Source organism: Scyliorhinus canicula, chromosome 9 (assembly GCF_902713615.1).
Source record: "Scyliorhinus canicula chromosome 9, sScyCan1.1, whole genome shotgun sequence".
Classification (NCBI taxonomy): Eukaryota; Metazoa; Chordata; class Chondrichthyes; order Carcharhiniformes; family Scyliorhinidae; genus Scyliorhinus; species Scyliorhinus canicula.
In genome coordinates this window covers 155,160,684-155,175,235 of record NC_052154.1, presented here as the reverse complement: position 1 = coordinate 155,175,235, position 14,552 = coordinate 155,160,684, and the positions used below count along the sequence as shown (strand labels likewise).

General features: G+C 51.8%; 1 protein-coding gene across 1 annotated transcript in view; it reads right to left on the bottom strand.

Moving 5' to 3' along the window:
• Positions 1 to 14,552, bottom strand: part of mrvi1 (murine retrovirus integration site 1 homolog) — a 270,208-nt gene that overhangs the window by 145,607 nt on the left and 110,049 nt on the right. The window contains exon 5 of the mRNA XM_038806059.1: positions 295 to 421. Coding sequence (XP_038661987.1) covers positions 295 to 421 — 127 coding nt within the window. The remainder of the gene's footprint in view (positions 1 to 294; positions 422 to 14,552) is intronic.

Genomic DNA, 14,552 nt, shown 5'->3' with positions numbered 1-14,552 from the left:
GGCCACACGTGGCCCGCGCCATTGGAAACTTGACCCATTGGGGGCGGAGCATTGCAGGTGGGCCAGCTGATGACGCGCCAATGATGTTGCGGCTGGGCGCGGCACGCATCCCGATGATGCCCGATTTCGGCATCGGGCTACGGAGAATCCCGTCCATTGGCTTGAATGTTATGTGGCGGCAGCAGCTCTGCTGAAATGCTGGGGGTGAGTCTAGGCCGCCCTGCAGACAGAAGGACATTGCGACATCCTGCAATTATGAAAGGTGCATTAGAAATGCAAGTTATTACTTCTTACCGAGGAGAGGTGTACGCAATCCCCAGCTGCCATGATCTGTGTGCAGTCCAGTGCGGATACCGAAGGAATGTTGACGCAATTCGACAAGGATCTCCTGAGATAGTGGCCACACATCTGTTTCCTGTTTCTGTATCGTAAGAAAATAATTGATTGTAAGTTTGATATAAAAATAAAGTTTTTTTTAACAAACAATTTTATTGAGGTATTTTAGGCATATAGAAAACGTGACATTGTACAGTACAAAAAAAAAGTAAAGACACAAATTACAAAATAAACATAGTGCAAACCACGGCTCTGTTCAAGCACGGACCTGCCTCAATATCCCCCTACTCTACTCTACTCTACCTTTGCCCCCCCCCCCCCCCCCCACCCTGCTGACGCTTACTCCTCTGTGAAGAAGTCAATAAATGGCTGCCACCTTCGAGCAAACCCTAGTAGCGAACCTCTCAAGGCGAACTTGACTTTCTCTAGGCCAAGAAAGCTCGCCATGTCCGATAGCCACACCTCAGCCCTCGGGGGCTTTGAGTCCCTCCATGCTAACAGTATTCGTCACCGGGCTACCAGGGAAGCAAAGGCCAGAACGTCGGCCTCTCTCTCTTCCTGGACTCCCAGGTCCTCCGAAACCCCAAAGATTGCCACCTCCGGGCTCATTACCATCCCAGTTTTCAATACCCGGGACAAGACATCTGCGAATTCCTGCCAATACCCCCTGAGTTTAGGGCACAACCAGAACATGTGTACATGGTTAGCCGGCCCTCCGGCGCATCTAGCACACTTGTCCTCCAGCCCGAAGAATCTGCTCATCCGGGCCACCGTCATGTGGGCCCGGTGCACGACCTTAAACTGGATCAGGCTGAGCCTGGCGCATGTTGCGGTCGTGTTTACTCTGCTCAGGGCTTCTGAACAAATACCGTCCTCCAGCCCCCCCCCCCCCCCCCCCCCCCGAACTCCTCCTTCCACTTAAGCTTCAGGTCCTCGGTCTGCGTATCCTCAGCTCTCATTAGCTCCTTGTAGACATCTGAAACTCTACCCTCTCCCACCTCTCCCCTAGAAACTACCCTGTCCTGCCTCCCCTTCGGCAGGAGACAAAATCCCTCACCTGCAAGTATCTAAAGTCCTTCCCTCTCGCCAGCCCAAACTTCTCCTCCAGCGCCCTCATGCTCAGAAAGCTCCCTTCCAGGAACAGATCCCCCATCCTCACAATCCCCGCCCTCCTCCACAGTCGATATACCTCGTCCATGTTCCCTGGGGCAAATCGGTGGTTGCCACAGATTGGGGTCCACACCGATGCTCTTACCTCCTCTGCATGCCTCCTCCACTGGCCCCAGGTCCAAAGAGCCGCCACCACTATCGGGCTGGTGGAGTACCGTGCCGGCGGAAGCGGCAGAGGCGCCGTGACCAGGGCTGCTAAGCTAGTGCCCCTGCACGAAGCAGCCTCCATCCGCTCCCAAACCGACCCCGCACCCACCATCCATTTCCTTATCATTGCTATGTTGGCCGCCCAGTAATAGTTGCTGAAGTTCAGCAACACCAGCCCCCCTTCTCCCCTGTTCCTTTCAAGCATCACCCTCTTCACCCGCGGGGACTTCCCTGCCCATACAAATCCCAAATAATTTTATTCAGCCTCTTAAAGAAGGACCGCGGGACAAAGATGGGGAGACACTGAAAAACAAACAAGAACCGCAGGAGAATCGTCATCTTAACAGTCTGCACCTTCCCCGCCAATGACAGCAGGAGTGCATCCCACCTCCGAACCTCCTCCCTCACTCGTTCCACCAGCCTGGACAGGTTGAGCTTATGCAACGTGCCCCAGTCCCGTGCCACCTGAATCCCCAAATATCGGAAACTCTCCCCCACTAGCCTGAACAGCAACCCCTTCAGCCTACCCTCCTGCCCCCTCGTCTGAATTACAAACAACTCGCTCTTAGCCATGTTCAGTTTGCATCCGGAGAACTGGCCAAATTCCCTCAGGGTTGCCATAATACCGTCCATCCCCACCATTGGGTCCGATATATATAACAGCAGATCATCCGCGTATAACGAGACTCTATGTTCCACTCCCCCCCCGGACCAGCCCTTTCCAGCCCCTAGAAGTTCTCAGTGCAATTGCCAGCGGCTCTATGGCCAGCGCAAACAGCAGTGGGGAGAGAGGGCAGCCCTGTCTTGTCCCATGATGCAGTCTAAAGTAGCCCAATGTTGTCCTGTTCGTCCTTACACTCGCCTCCGGGGCCTGATACAATAGCCTGACCCAGTCAATGAACCTCCCCCCCTGAATCCGAACCGTCCTAGTACCTCCCACAGATAATCCCACTCGACCCGGTCAAAAGCCTTTTCAGCATCTATGGCTACCACTATCTCTACCTCCCTACTCTCCGGGGGCATCATAATCACGTTGAGCAGCCTTCTTATGTTGGCCACCAGCTGCCTCCCCTTTACAAACCCGGTTTGGTCCTCTGCAATTACGTCCGGTACACAGTCCTCAATTCTGGTCGCCAAAATCTTGGCCAGTAACTTGCCATCTACGCTGATCAAGGAGATCGGCCTGTATGACCCACAGGCCTCCGGGTCCTTATCCCGCTTCAGAATGAGCGAGATGGTGGCCTGCGACATCGTCGGGGGTAAACTCCCTCTGTCTCTTGCCTCGTTAAAGACCCTGAGCAGCACCGGCCCCACTATCCAGGCAAATTTTTTGTAAAACTCCACCAGATACCCGTCCGGCCCCGGGGCTTTACCCAACTGCATGACCTTCAGGCCCCCCAATATCTCTTCAATCCTGACCAGGGCCCCCAGTCCGTCCACCAACCCCTCCCCACTCTTGGGAAGGTTAGTCCATCCACCGAATCACCTCATCCCCCCCCCCCCCCCCCCCCCTCCCCCCCGGTCCCCCGGGTGGTTCCGAAGTGTACAGCTTCCTATAAAAGTCCCTAAATACCTTGTTCAGCCCTGCTGGGTCACCCACTAGATTACCTTCCCCATCCACTACCCTCCCTATTTCCCTCGCCGCTTCCCTCTTCCTCAGCTGCTGCGTAAGCATTCTACTGACCTTCCCCCCATGCTCATAAATCGTGCCTTTTACCTTTCTAAGCTGCTCTACAGCCTTGCCTGTAGTCACCACCCCAAATTCGGCCTGCAGCCTCTGTCATTTCCTGAGTAACTCTGGCCTCGGGGATTCTGCGTAACTCCTGTCCGTCCGTAGAATTTCCTTAATCAGTCGGTCCGTCTCTGCCCTATCCGTCCTGTCCCTGTACGCCCGGATTGAAATCAGCTCCCCTCTCACCACTGCCTTCAGTGCCTCCCAGAACACCGCTGCCGAGACTTCTCCAGTATCGTTCACCTGCTGGTAATTCTGCATGCATTTCCTCAGCCTCTCGCACACCGCCTCGTCCGTGAGTCGTCCAACTTCCAGCCTCCATGGTGGGCGCTGAAAGCTGTCCTTACAAAACTGCAGGTCTACCCAGTGGGGAGCATGGTCCGATATGGCAATTGCTGAATATTCTGCCCCCACCATTCCGGCCAGCAGAAAGTACAAAGTAGTCAACTCGGGAATACACCTTGTGTACGTGGGAGTAATACGAAAACTCCCTCGCCGTCGGCCGGCTAAATCTCCACGGATCTGCTCCCCCCATTTGCTCCATTAACCCTCTCAGTTCCTTTGCCATCGCTGGCAATCTGGCCGTTCTTGAACATGACCGGTCCAGGCTCGGATCCAGGACTGTATTAAAGTCCCCGCCCATGATCAACTTCCGCGAGTCCAAGTCAGGGATCTTCCCTAGCATCCCCCTAATAAAATCCACATCGTCCCAATTAGGGGCATACACACTGACCAGGACTACTCTCACCCCTTCGAGCTTACCCCTCACCATAATGAACCTGCCACCCCCATCCACGACTGTGCCCTCCGCCTCAAATTGTACCCTTTTATTAATCAGGATCGCAACCCCCCCTCGTCTTAGAATCAAGCCCCGAATGAATGTCCTGACTGACCCAGCCCTTCCTTAACATCCGCCTGCAGAACCCGCAGATGCACAAACACACGCACCCTCTTCACTGGCCCGTTTAACCCTCTTACATTCCAGGTGATCAGCCTGGTTGGTGGGCACTTCGCCCCCCCCCCCCCCCTTTGCCGATCAGCCATCCCCTTTCCTTGGCCAGCCCCCCAGCCATGTGTCGCGCTTCCTCTGGCCCCGCCTCCTGGCCGGCTCCACCCGTGACCTCCTCACTGTTACCATGCCCAGTTTCCATCCCCGTCAGCAGAACAACTCCCCCCCCCCCCCCCCCCCAGCAACACCATCCTATCACCTAACCCCTGCTCTAATCTAACTATATGGACACCCCTCACCTCGGCTTCCGTTGACTAGTTGCACTCAGCTAGCCTGGGGCTCCCAGCCTCGGCACCAGCCCGTCTCCCACCCATTGTTCCCAGTCACCCCTCCCCCGACCCCTCGACACCACTTCCCCAGATTATTTAAAAATAAAGTTAATTCATTTTTTTTCAAACAAACTACTTAGAACAAAGGGGGGTGGTTGGGGGGCTATTAGGGTTAACATTTAAATGCTGTTCTGCAAAATTGATGAGATTGTGCTGTACTATTTTTCATTTGCTGAGGGCTTTATTTTATGCATACAATTGTTCACACTCTTAAATGTACACTATATAGCGACACTTTAAAACTTCTAAACACAAATAACTTTGGAATACCCAGGGTCCAGCTGGTTCACTTAATAATAATCTTAATTATCACAAGTAGACTTAAATTAACACTACAATGAAGTTACTTTGAAAATTCTCTAGCCATCACATTCCGGCGTCTGTTCGGGTACACTAAGGGAGAATTCAGAATGTCCAAATGACCTAACATCACGCCTTTTGGGACTTGAGGGAGGAAACCAGAGCACCCGGAGGAAACCCACGCAGACACCGGGAAAACGTGCAGACACCGCACAGACAGTGGCCCAAGCCGGGTATCGAATCTGGGACCCTGGAGCTGTGCAGCAACAGTGCTAACCACTGGGATACCGTGCCGCCATTTTGTTTTACCATCCTAATCGTCACATGATCCAATAACAATGGGGCGACTGACAAGATCAATATCTTCGACAACAGACCAGGCATGAGGTAAGGAAAAGTCCCAGTGTGGAGAACTTTAGGAACCAGAGGTCCAAAGTAATTTGTTCCTCCTCAGCCACACTAGACACACCACATGTCACGTCACAAATCAGATCATTTTAAGAAATCTCTCTAATTTGCATTGGAATTAATTACCACTCTCTGTTTCTAGTGTCTTCCTCGGGTTTGATTCCTTAGATTGGCCACTCAGTTACTGAAATATTCTTTCTGTAGATTAGCATTGATATATCTTTCAAACACAGGCCTTGTCCTCTGGCTTGAGATCCTGAAAGAAATGCAGTTCCAAAATACTCACTGCCAGCAAATGAAGCGAATCAAATATTGGGCAGAATTGAGAGGTCAATATTGAGCCAAAATACGGAGGTAATTTTGACACTTTACAAATGTTGCTGTGACTGGACTTGCAATCTTGTGCAAACAGTGGTCACCAAAGTTCAAAAAGGTCTGAAACTAGAAGGATGTAACCAGAGTGATTAAGGAGACAGAGGGATTGGATTACAAGGAGTGAATGGGTAATTTGGGCATGTTCTCATTGGAAAAGAGAAGATTGGGAGAGGATATAATAGCTGTTTTCAGGATTTTAACAGGACTCGAGATAATACAGAGCATGACAAGCTGACTAGCAGAATAGTAGAATCTTTCATTTTCTCTACACATAATTTACTTTCCTTTTTTTTGCCATTTTGTAGTATAAGGGGCTGGCAGAGAAAGGGTTAACTTGGGACTGGGTAATATACTGCCCACAGTGTGATGAAATGGAACACATGGTCCAAGTCTAGAGGGCAATCTTGTACTGGACAGAGAAGTGTGTAGACACAAGCATGGGGACAGTTTCTGACCTAGACCTTATCCTGGACACATAGGGCGGGATTCTCCGACCCCCAGCCGGGTCAGAGAATCGCCGAGGGGCAGCGTTAATCCCGCCCCGCCGCCGGCTGCCGAATTCTCCGGCGCTGGGTTTTTGGTGGGGGCGTGAATCGCGCAACGCCAGTCGGGCTGGCCACCCCGGCGATTCTCCTGCCCGCGATGGGCCGAGTGGCCGCCCATTTAGCGGCCTGTCCTGCCAGTGTAAATTACGCAAGGTCCTTACCAGCGGGACCTGGCTCTGCGGGCGGCCTCGGGGGGGGGGGGGGGGGGCTAAATAAGATAAACGAAATAATAAATAATTGGTAGTTAAAAAAACGCTTGCAAAAGCCAGGAATCATTGGTTCAGCAACTCGAAAAAACTGAAGATACTGCAGGGAAGACTTAAAATAGGTTGATCCAGGGAATCACTGCTGAAAATTTAAAACATAGAAATTGTGACCACCAAAACCGATAAGTGTGGGTAACCTAGTTGTGAAAAAGCATACAGCAGTTCCACCTTACATTTCCTAACAAGATGCTATACACTTTTAATTTTAAATGACCACTGATGAAAATCTACATTACCAGACTAGTTTGGACTCATTCAAGGTCCCCAGTACACGTGACAATAAACAAATCCAATCCAATCTAATTGGGGATATTGGAGAAAGAGATTCCTTAGATATAGGATTGCTTTAGGTCTAGACAAAAAGACAGAAGCTGAACAGATTAACATAGTGCTTTATTCAGTAGCTCCAATAGCCAATGATATAACTGCTAGACAGGTAATTAATGAATCTTTTACAAAATTTGACGAAATTTTAAAATCATTTCATATATTTTAATTTGAGCAGTAATAAAATCCTTGAAAGAATGAAGTTTAATAAACATGTCCAAAAACCAAAGAACCTGTTGACTCCTTCACTAATAGCTGTACAGATATGTTCATAAGTTTATAAGATATAGGAGCAGAATTAGGCCATTTGGGCCATCGACTCTGCTCCGCCATTCAATCATGGCTGATCTCATCCTGGCTTTAACTCCACCGTCCTGCCTGTTCTCCAGAACCCTTCAACCCATTACCAATTAAAAATCTGTCTAACTCCTCCTTAAAATTACTCACTGTCCCAGTATCCACTGCATTCTGGGGTAGCGAATTTCACAGATTCACAACCCTTTGGGAGACGTTTTTCCTCAACTCTGTTTTAAATTTGCTACCTCTTATCCTAAGACTATGACCTCTCAGTCTACTGAAGGCTGTGACTACGGTGACCTGAAATCCAGCGTGAATCAGGGACAGATTGTTGTTGGATTGGCAGATGATGCACCTTCTGATGTGCTTCAACATGAGGAAGGTTTGACCTTTGAAAAGGCCATTCAGATAGTCAGGCAATCCAATATCAGTTTACAGCACAGGTCCATCTTATGGGGTGAATGCAACTCATGACTGACAAGTTAGTTGAACAGCAGAGGAGCAGGGACACACCAGGCCAGGGGAAGCAATACTCTAATGGTCGACATGGTAACAGAGTGGTTAACACTGCTGTCTCACAGTGCCAGGAACCTGGGTTCAATTCCGGCCTTGGGCGACTGTGTGGAGTTTGCACATTAAGACCATAAGGCATAGGAGCATAATTAGGCCATTCGGCCCATTGAGTCTGCTCCACCATTCAATAGTGGCTGATATGTTTCTCATCCCCATTCTCCCCCATCACCCCATAACTCCTGATCCCCTTATTAATCAATAACCTATCTATCTCTATCTCAAAGACACTCAGTGATTTGGCCTCCACAGACATCTGCGGCAATAAGTTCCACAGATTCACCACCCTCTGGCTAAAGAAATCCCTCCTCATAGAATCACTACAGTGCAGAAGGAGGCCATTTGGCCCATTGAGTCTGCACCGGCCCTGGGAAAGAGCACCCTACTTAAGGGCAGGCCTCCACTCTATCCCCGTAACCGAGTAAACCTACCTAACCTTTTGGACACTAAGGGGCAATTTAGCATGGTCTATCCACCTAACCTGCACACCTTTGGACTGTGGGAGGAAACCGGAACATCCAGAGGAAATCCACGCAGACACGGGGAGAAAGTGCAAACTCCACACAGACAATCACCCTAGGCTGGAACTGAACCCTGGCCATTGGAGCTGTGAGGCAGCAGTGCTAACCACTTTCCGCCTCATCTCAGATTTAAAGGATCGTCCCTCGAGTCTGACGCTGTGCCCTCATGTCCTTGTTTTTCCTACTAGTGGAAACATCCTCTCCATGTCCACTCTATATAGATCTCTCAGTATCCTGTAAGTTTCAATAAGATCCCTCCTTATCCTTCTAAACTCCAATGAGTACAGACCAAGAGTCCTCAACCACTCCTCATAAGACATTCTCTCTGTGTCTGCTTTTTCTCCCATAGTCCAAAGATGTGCAGGTCAGGTGGATTGGCCATGCTAAGTTGTCCCTCAGTTTCTCGATGGACTGAATGGCCTCCTTCTGCACTGTAGGGATTCTCTGGCTGGGATTCTATGATTCCAACCCACCCCTTGAGGGTCGGTGACCATGCCAGCGCTGTGAAGCCATGCAACCCTACAGGAGTGATCAACATCCAGCAGTCTCAGCAGACTGTTTTAATTGCAACCGCAATGGACATATCAGAAATCTATCGAAAGCTAACGCATCCAGATACACAGAGTTCCCAAGACAATTCATGAGATTGAGGTACCACACAAAGAGGAAACAAAACCATGCTTCGTAGGTGAGTCAATGTTCAGGGATTTTCGATCTGAAACGCGGACATCTCGATTAATAGTCATTTCACAAATTATAAATTGGGCACGGGGGACAGTGTTACGGTCATCTCGGACAAGGTCCATGGCTGAGAGATCTCAGGCTGTGACCGACACACACCACCTTACAGGCTTAGAAGCAAAACAATGAGAACGCCGTTGCACAGACAGCTAAACTATACAAGGTGGGCGTATTGTTAAGTCACATCCACATAACAGGAAGAGACATCTTCCATCCCAATATGTATCACAGCAAGCTGCACACAGGAAGAAAAACCGAATGAGCACTCGACGTGAGCTGGAAGTTCGTCCTCCTTGTGAGGAATGGGATAAAACAATGTAAATTAATAACACCAGATGGGGAGTTGAGAAGGTGCAGTTCAAATGCACAGAACAGAAAAAGAGAATTAAGATCAACCAGCCAACCAAACAAATGACCAGATTCAAAACAATCTCCTATTCACCAAGGTTTACCCAGCATAGCAGAGCCTATCAGCCCTACAACTGTTGTAAAGATTGGGGAGGGGGTGTGGTAGTATGACTAGAGGTACTACGGTACCTGGGAGTGTGAGCTACCATTGGTGGAGAAGGCTCGCTGCTCATTGGCCCAAGTGTTTGCATTTCATTGATCAGAATGTAAGGTAGCTCTGCCCAGTGAGGCGGGGTATAAGAACCCGTGTTCCCCAGCAGCCGGCTTCTTTCTGTACTCGAGCTGCTGGGGAAACATCTTGTTGATTAAAGCCTTCAATTCGGACTACATCCTCGTTTCAGCAGTTATTGATTGCGCATCAGGGGGTTTGGGTGTTTTCGGCTGGCAGGAAAGCCAGAGAAGGTAGAGAATCCAACGGGGGTCCCAAAATGGCACTTACGCTGGCAGAATTTCCCATTGAGATAGTCCCCACTCTGCACCCATGAAGTAATGAGGTACCCGCCATGAAAGGTCAGGAACTCCATCACCATACATTTACATATCATTAGCGGGCTTCCAACTGTATTATCTCTCATGTTAGGATTTCCCCCCTCAGTGGCGCAACATCACGTTGGTGGGGTTTTTACAACAGGTCATGACAAATGAGGATTCGGTGAACAGTCCCTCCTGGGGACGAATAGGTAAGTACAGCCTCCAAGGGGGAGAGGGTCATGCCTGGGCAGTACCCTGCCACTGGGGCATTGCCAGGGAGGGGCTGATGTTGGGTAGATCCGTGAGGAAGGGGTTCCCGGGAGGGGGTCCCGTGTCTTTGGAGAGGTTCTTTTCTTTTTGATCAGGGTGCTCTTTTCCTCAGGTGGAGCCCACCCCGCCAGCATGACGTGGGATCCACTGCTGGGTTTCCCTCCACTTTTCCTGCTGGAGGCAACACTTAAAATAATCTAAAATTTCTGCCTGAGATCTGGAAGCATTATAAAGCCTCCAGACCGCCTGAACCTGTAACTACAGAGACTTGAGGCGGTCAGGAGAGAATGTAAATATGTTGAGGAAACAGGAATGCATTGTAAATACATTAAGTAAAGACTCGGGGGCCGGGGGGGGGGAGGGGGTTGTGGTGAATGTGTAACCACTATAATTCACACTGTACATTACTGTGTCCTTGTGGGCTCCATCTGTGAGCCGTTGCGCAGCTCTGCCCATAGGGGGAGATGAGGAGCATGTACAGGGCTCCGCCCTTGGCTCCACCCCCTTCAGGAAGTATAAGTGCTGCGGTCCTGTGAGTCCACCTTCCGTTCAGCATAGTCGCAGGCAGGCCTAGTTGTAAGCCGATTAAAGCCACAGTTTACTCCAACTCGTGTCTCTGGTTGAAATGATGGTCGCATCAATTTAATCGGCTTAAAGAACTACTATGGAATCAGCCCTCAAACATGACCGACTGGAACTCGATCCACAGGCCGCAGAGGCAAAGGAAATTTTTTTGCATTGGCTTCGGTGCTTCAAGGCCTACCTGGCTGCGTCGACGACCTCCTCTGTTACAGATGGACAGAAACTCAGTCTCCTACACGCACGGGTGAGCCATCATATTTCTACTCAACTTAATGAAGCTGACTCTAATACTGAGGCCTTCGCGATGCTCGACTGCCTGTTCGTGCGGCCCGTGAACGAAGTCTACACGCGACACATCTTCACGACTCGTCGCCAGTGCCCTGGGGAGCCGCTAGATGACTATCACGCGACCCCATCGTGGACCCCCGACCAATGACTGCCCGAGGCCTGCGCCACGCTGCCATCCGCCCACCACGGAGGACTATCGTGCCATTTTTGCGGCCAGCCCCAACACCCCTGACAGCAATGCCCAGCCCGCAACGCGACCTGCAGCAGCTGCGGGCAAAAAGGGCACTTCGCTCAGGTCTGCCTGGCCAAATCCAAAAACTCGAACCCCAACTCAAACACTCGCTCCTCCGACTCTCAGGCTCACAGACCCCGTAACGCGGCAAAGTGTCTGCCGACTCTGCCTCCGCACAACATGTGCAACTCACGGGGGCCGCCATCTTGGCCGTCCTCCCCCACGCGGCCGGCCACGTGCGATCCATGGGGGCGGCCATCTTGGATGCCATCTTCCTCGCCGCCGGCCACATGCGATCCATGGGGGCTGCCATCTTGGACATCACCTTCCTCACCGCCCGCCACGTGCAATCAACGGGGGCCGTCATCTTGGCCATCACCCGCTACCCAACTCGAACAGTCATCGCGGGGCCACTCCAGCACCGCCGACCACGCCGCCGTCTACCCTCAACTCAGCGCCGTCACCTTGGACCAGTCGCGGCCCAAGCCTCTCAAAAGCTCCATGAAGGCCGTCCGGATCAACGGCCACGAAACACCGTGCCTCTTCGACTCTGGGAGCACCGAGAGCTTCGTTCACCCGGACCTGGTAAGGCGCTGTTCGCTCCCGGTATTCCCAACGCGGCAAACAATCTCTCTGGCCTCGGGGTCGCACTCAGTCCAAATACAAGGGCGCACCTCAGCGACTCTAAAGATACAGGGCACCAATTACATGAATTTCAAATTGTACGTGCTCCCAGACCTCTGCGCCCCACTCCTCCTAGGACTGGATTTCCAGTGTAACCTCAAGAGCCTCACACTCCGCTTCAGCGGGCCCCTGCCCCCACTCACTATATGCAGCCTAGCAACCCTAAAAGGCGACCCCCCCTCACTCTTCGCTAACCTCACCGCCAACTGCAAGCCCGTGGCCACTCGTAGCAGGAGGTATAGCCTGCAAGACAGGGTGTTCATCAGATCTGAAGTCCGGCGCCTATTGCGTTAAGGAGTCATAGAGGCCAGTAACAGCCCCTAGAGAGGTCAGGTGGTGGTTGTCAAAACCGGGGAAAAGCTCCGGATGGTGGTTGATTACAGCCAGACCATTAACCGATTCACGCACCTTGATGCGTACCCCCTCCCCGGATTGCGGACATGGTAAACCAGATCGCACAGTACCGCGTGTTCTCCGCATACCATCAGCTCCCAATCCGCCCGGAGGACCGCCACTACACGGCGTTCGAGGCAGACGGCCGCCTCTTCCATTTCCTCCGGGTTCCCTTTGGCGTCACAAACGAGGTTTCGGTGTTCCAAAGAGCAATGGACCGAATGGTAGACCAGTACAAGCTGCGGGCCATTTTCCCGTACTTGGATAATGTCACCATCTGCAGCCATGATCAGCAGGACCACGACGCCAATCTCCACTGATTTCTCCGTACCGCCCAAAAGCTCAACCTCACCTATAATAAGGAGAAATGCGTTTTCCGCACCACCAGGCTAGCCAACCTCGGCTACGTCGTGGAAAACGGAGTCCCAGGACCCGACCCTGACCTCTTACAACTCCCTCTCCCTCCCTGTCCCAACGCCCTCAAGAGGTGCCTCGGATTTTTTTCGTACTATGCCCAGTGTATGCGGACAAAGCCCACCCACTATTTAAGGCCACTCTCTTCCCACTGTCAGCCGAGGCTCGCCAGGCCTTCAACTGTATTAAGGCGGACATCGCTAAGGCCGCCATGAGTGCAATAGATGAGTCTGTCCCGTTCCAGGTGGAGAGCGACGCCTCAGAGGTCGCTGTCGCTGCCACTCTGAACCAGGCAGGCAGGCCAGTAGCGTTCTTTACCCGAACCCTCTCCTCTTCCGAACTTCGACACTCCTCAGTCGAAGCCGTGGAAGCCATGCGGCACTGGAGGCACTAGCTCGCAAGTAGGAGGTTTACCCTCATCACCGACCAAAGATCGGTTGCCTTCATGTTTGACATTTCGCAGCAGGGCAAGATCAAAAATAACAAGATCTTGATCTCTACAATTATGATATAGTATATCGTCCTGGGAAGCTCAAAGAGCCCCCAGATGCCCTGTCCTGCGGCACATGCGCCAGCGCGCAAGACGAGCGTCTTCAGGCGATCCACAATGACCTCTGCCATCCGGGGGTCACCCGGCTCACCCATTACATCAAGGCCCGCAACCTGCCCTTCTCCACTGAGGAGGTTAAAGCCGTCACCAGGAATTGCTCAATCTGCGCGGAGTGTAAACCGCACTTCTATAGATCAGACAAGGCCCATCTGGTAAAGGCATCCCGGCCCTTTGAACGCTTGAGCATCGATTTCAAAGGGCCCCTCCCTTCAACTAATCACAACATTTATTTCCTCAACGTTATAGATGAATTCTCCAGTTTCCCGTTTGCCGTCCCATGCCCCGATATGACCCGATCATCAGAGCCCTGCACAGTGTCTTCACCCTGTTCGGTTTCCCCAAATATGTCCACAGTGACAGGGGTGCGTCCTTCATTTAAAAAAATTTTTTAGAGTACCCAATTCATTTTTTCCAATTAAGGGGCAATTTAGCATGGCCAATCCACCTACCCTGCACATCTTTGGGTTGTGGAGGCGAAACCCATGCAAACACGGGGAGAATGTGCAAACTCCACACGGCCAGTGACCCAGAGCCAGGATTGAACCTGGGACCTCGGCGCCGTGAGGCAGCAGTGCTAACCCACTGCACCACAGTGCTGCCCTGGGGTACGTCCTTCATGAGCGATGAACTGCTCAGTAAGGGCATCGCCTAGAGCAGGACTACCAGCTATAACCCCGGGGGATCGGGCAGGTGGAGAGGGAGAACGCGACGGTCTGGAAGACCGTCCTACTGACCCTACGGTCCAGGAATCTCCCGACCTCCCACTGGCAGGAGGTCCTCCCCGATGCGCTCCATGCTATTAGGTCCTTCCTTTATACGGCCACAAATCAGACTCCTCATGATCGCCTATTTGTCTTCCCTAGGGAAACTACTACGGGGGTCTCGCTTCCGTCCTGGTTGAGGACACCGGGCCCTGTCCTCTTCCAAAAACACGTTTGGACACATAAGACCGACCCCCTGGTAGAGAGGGTCCAACTCCTGCACTCGAACCCCCACTACGCGTTTGTTGAACACCCCGATGGCCGACAGGACACCGTTTCCCTCCGGGACCTGGCACCCGCAGGCTATACTACCACTACCACCGATGCACCTCCCACACTACACCCAACCCGACTTCCCATGCCCTG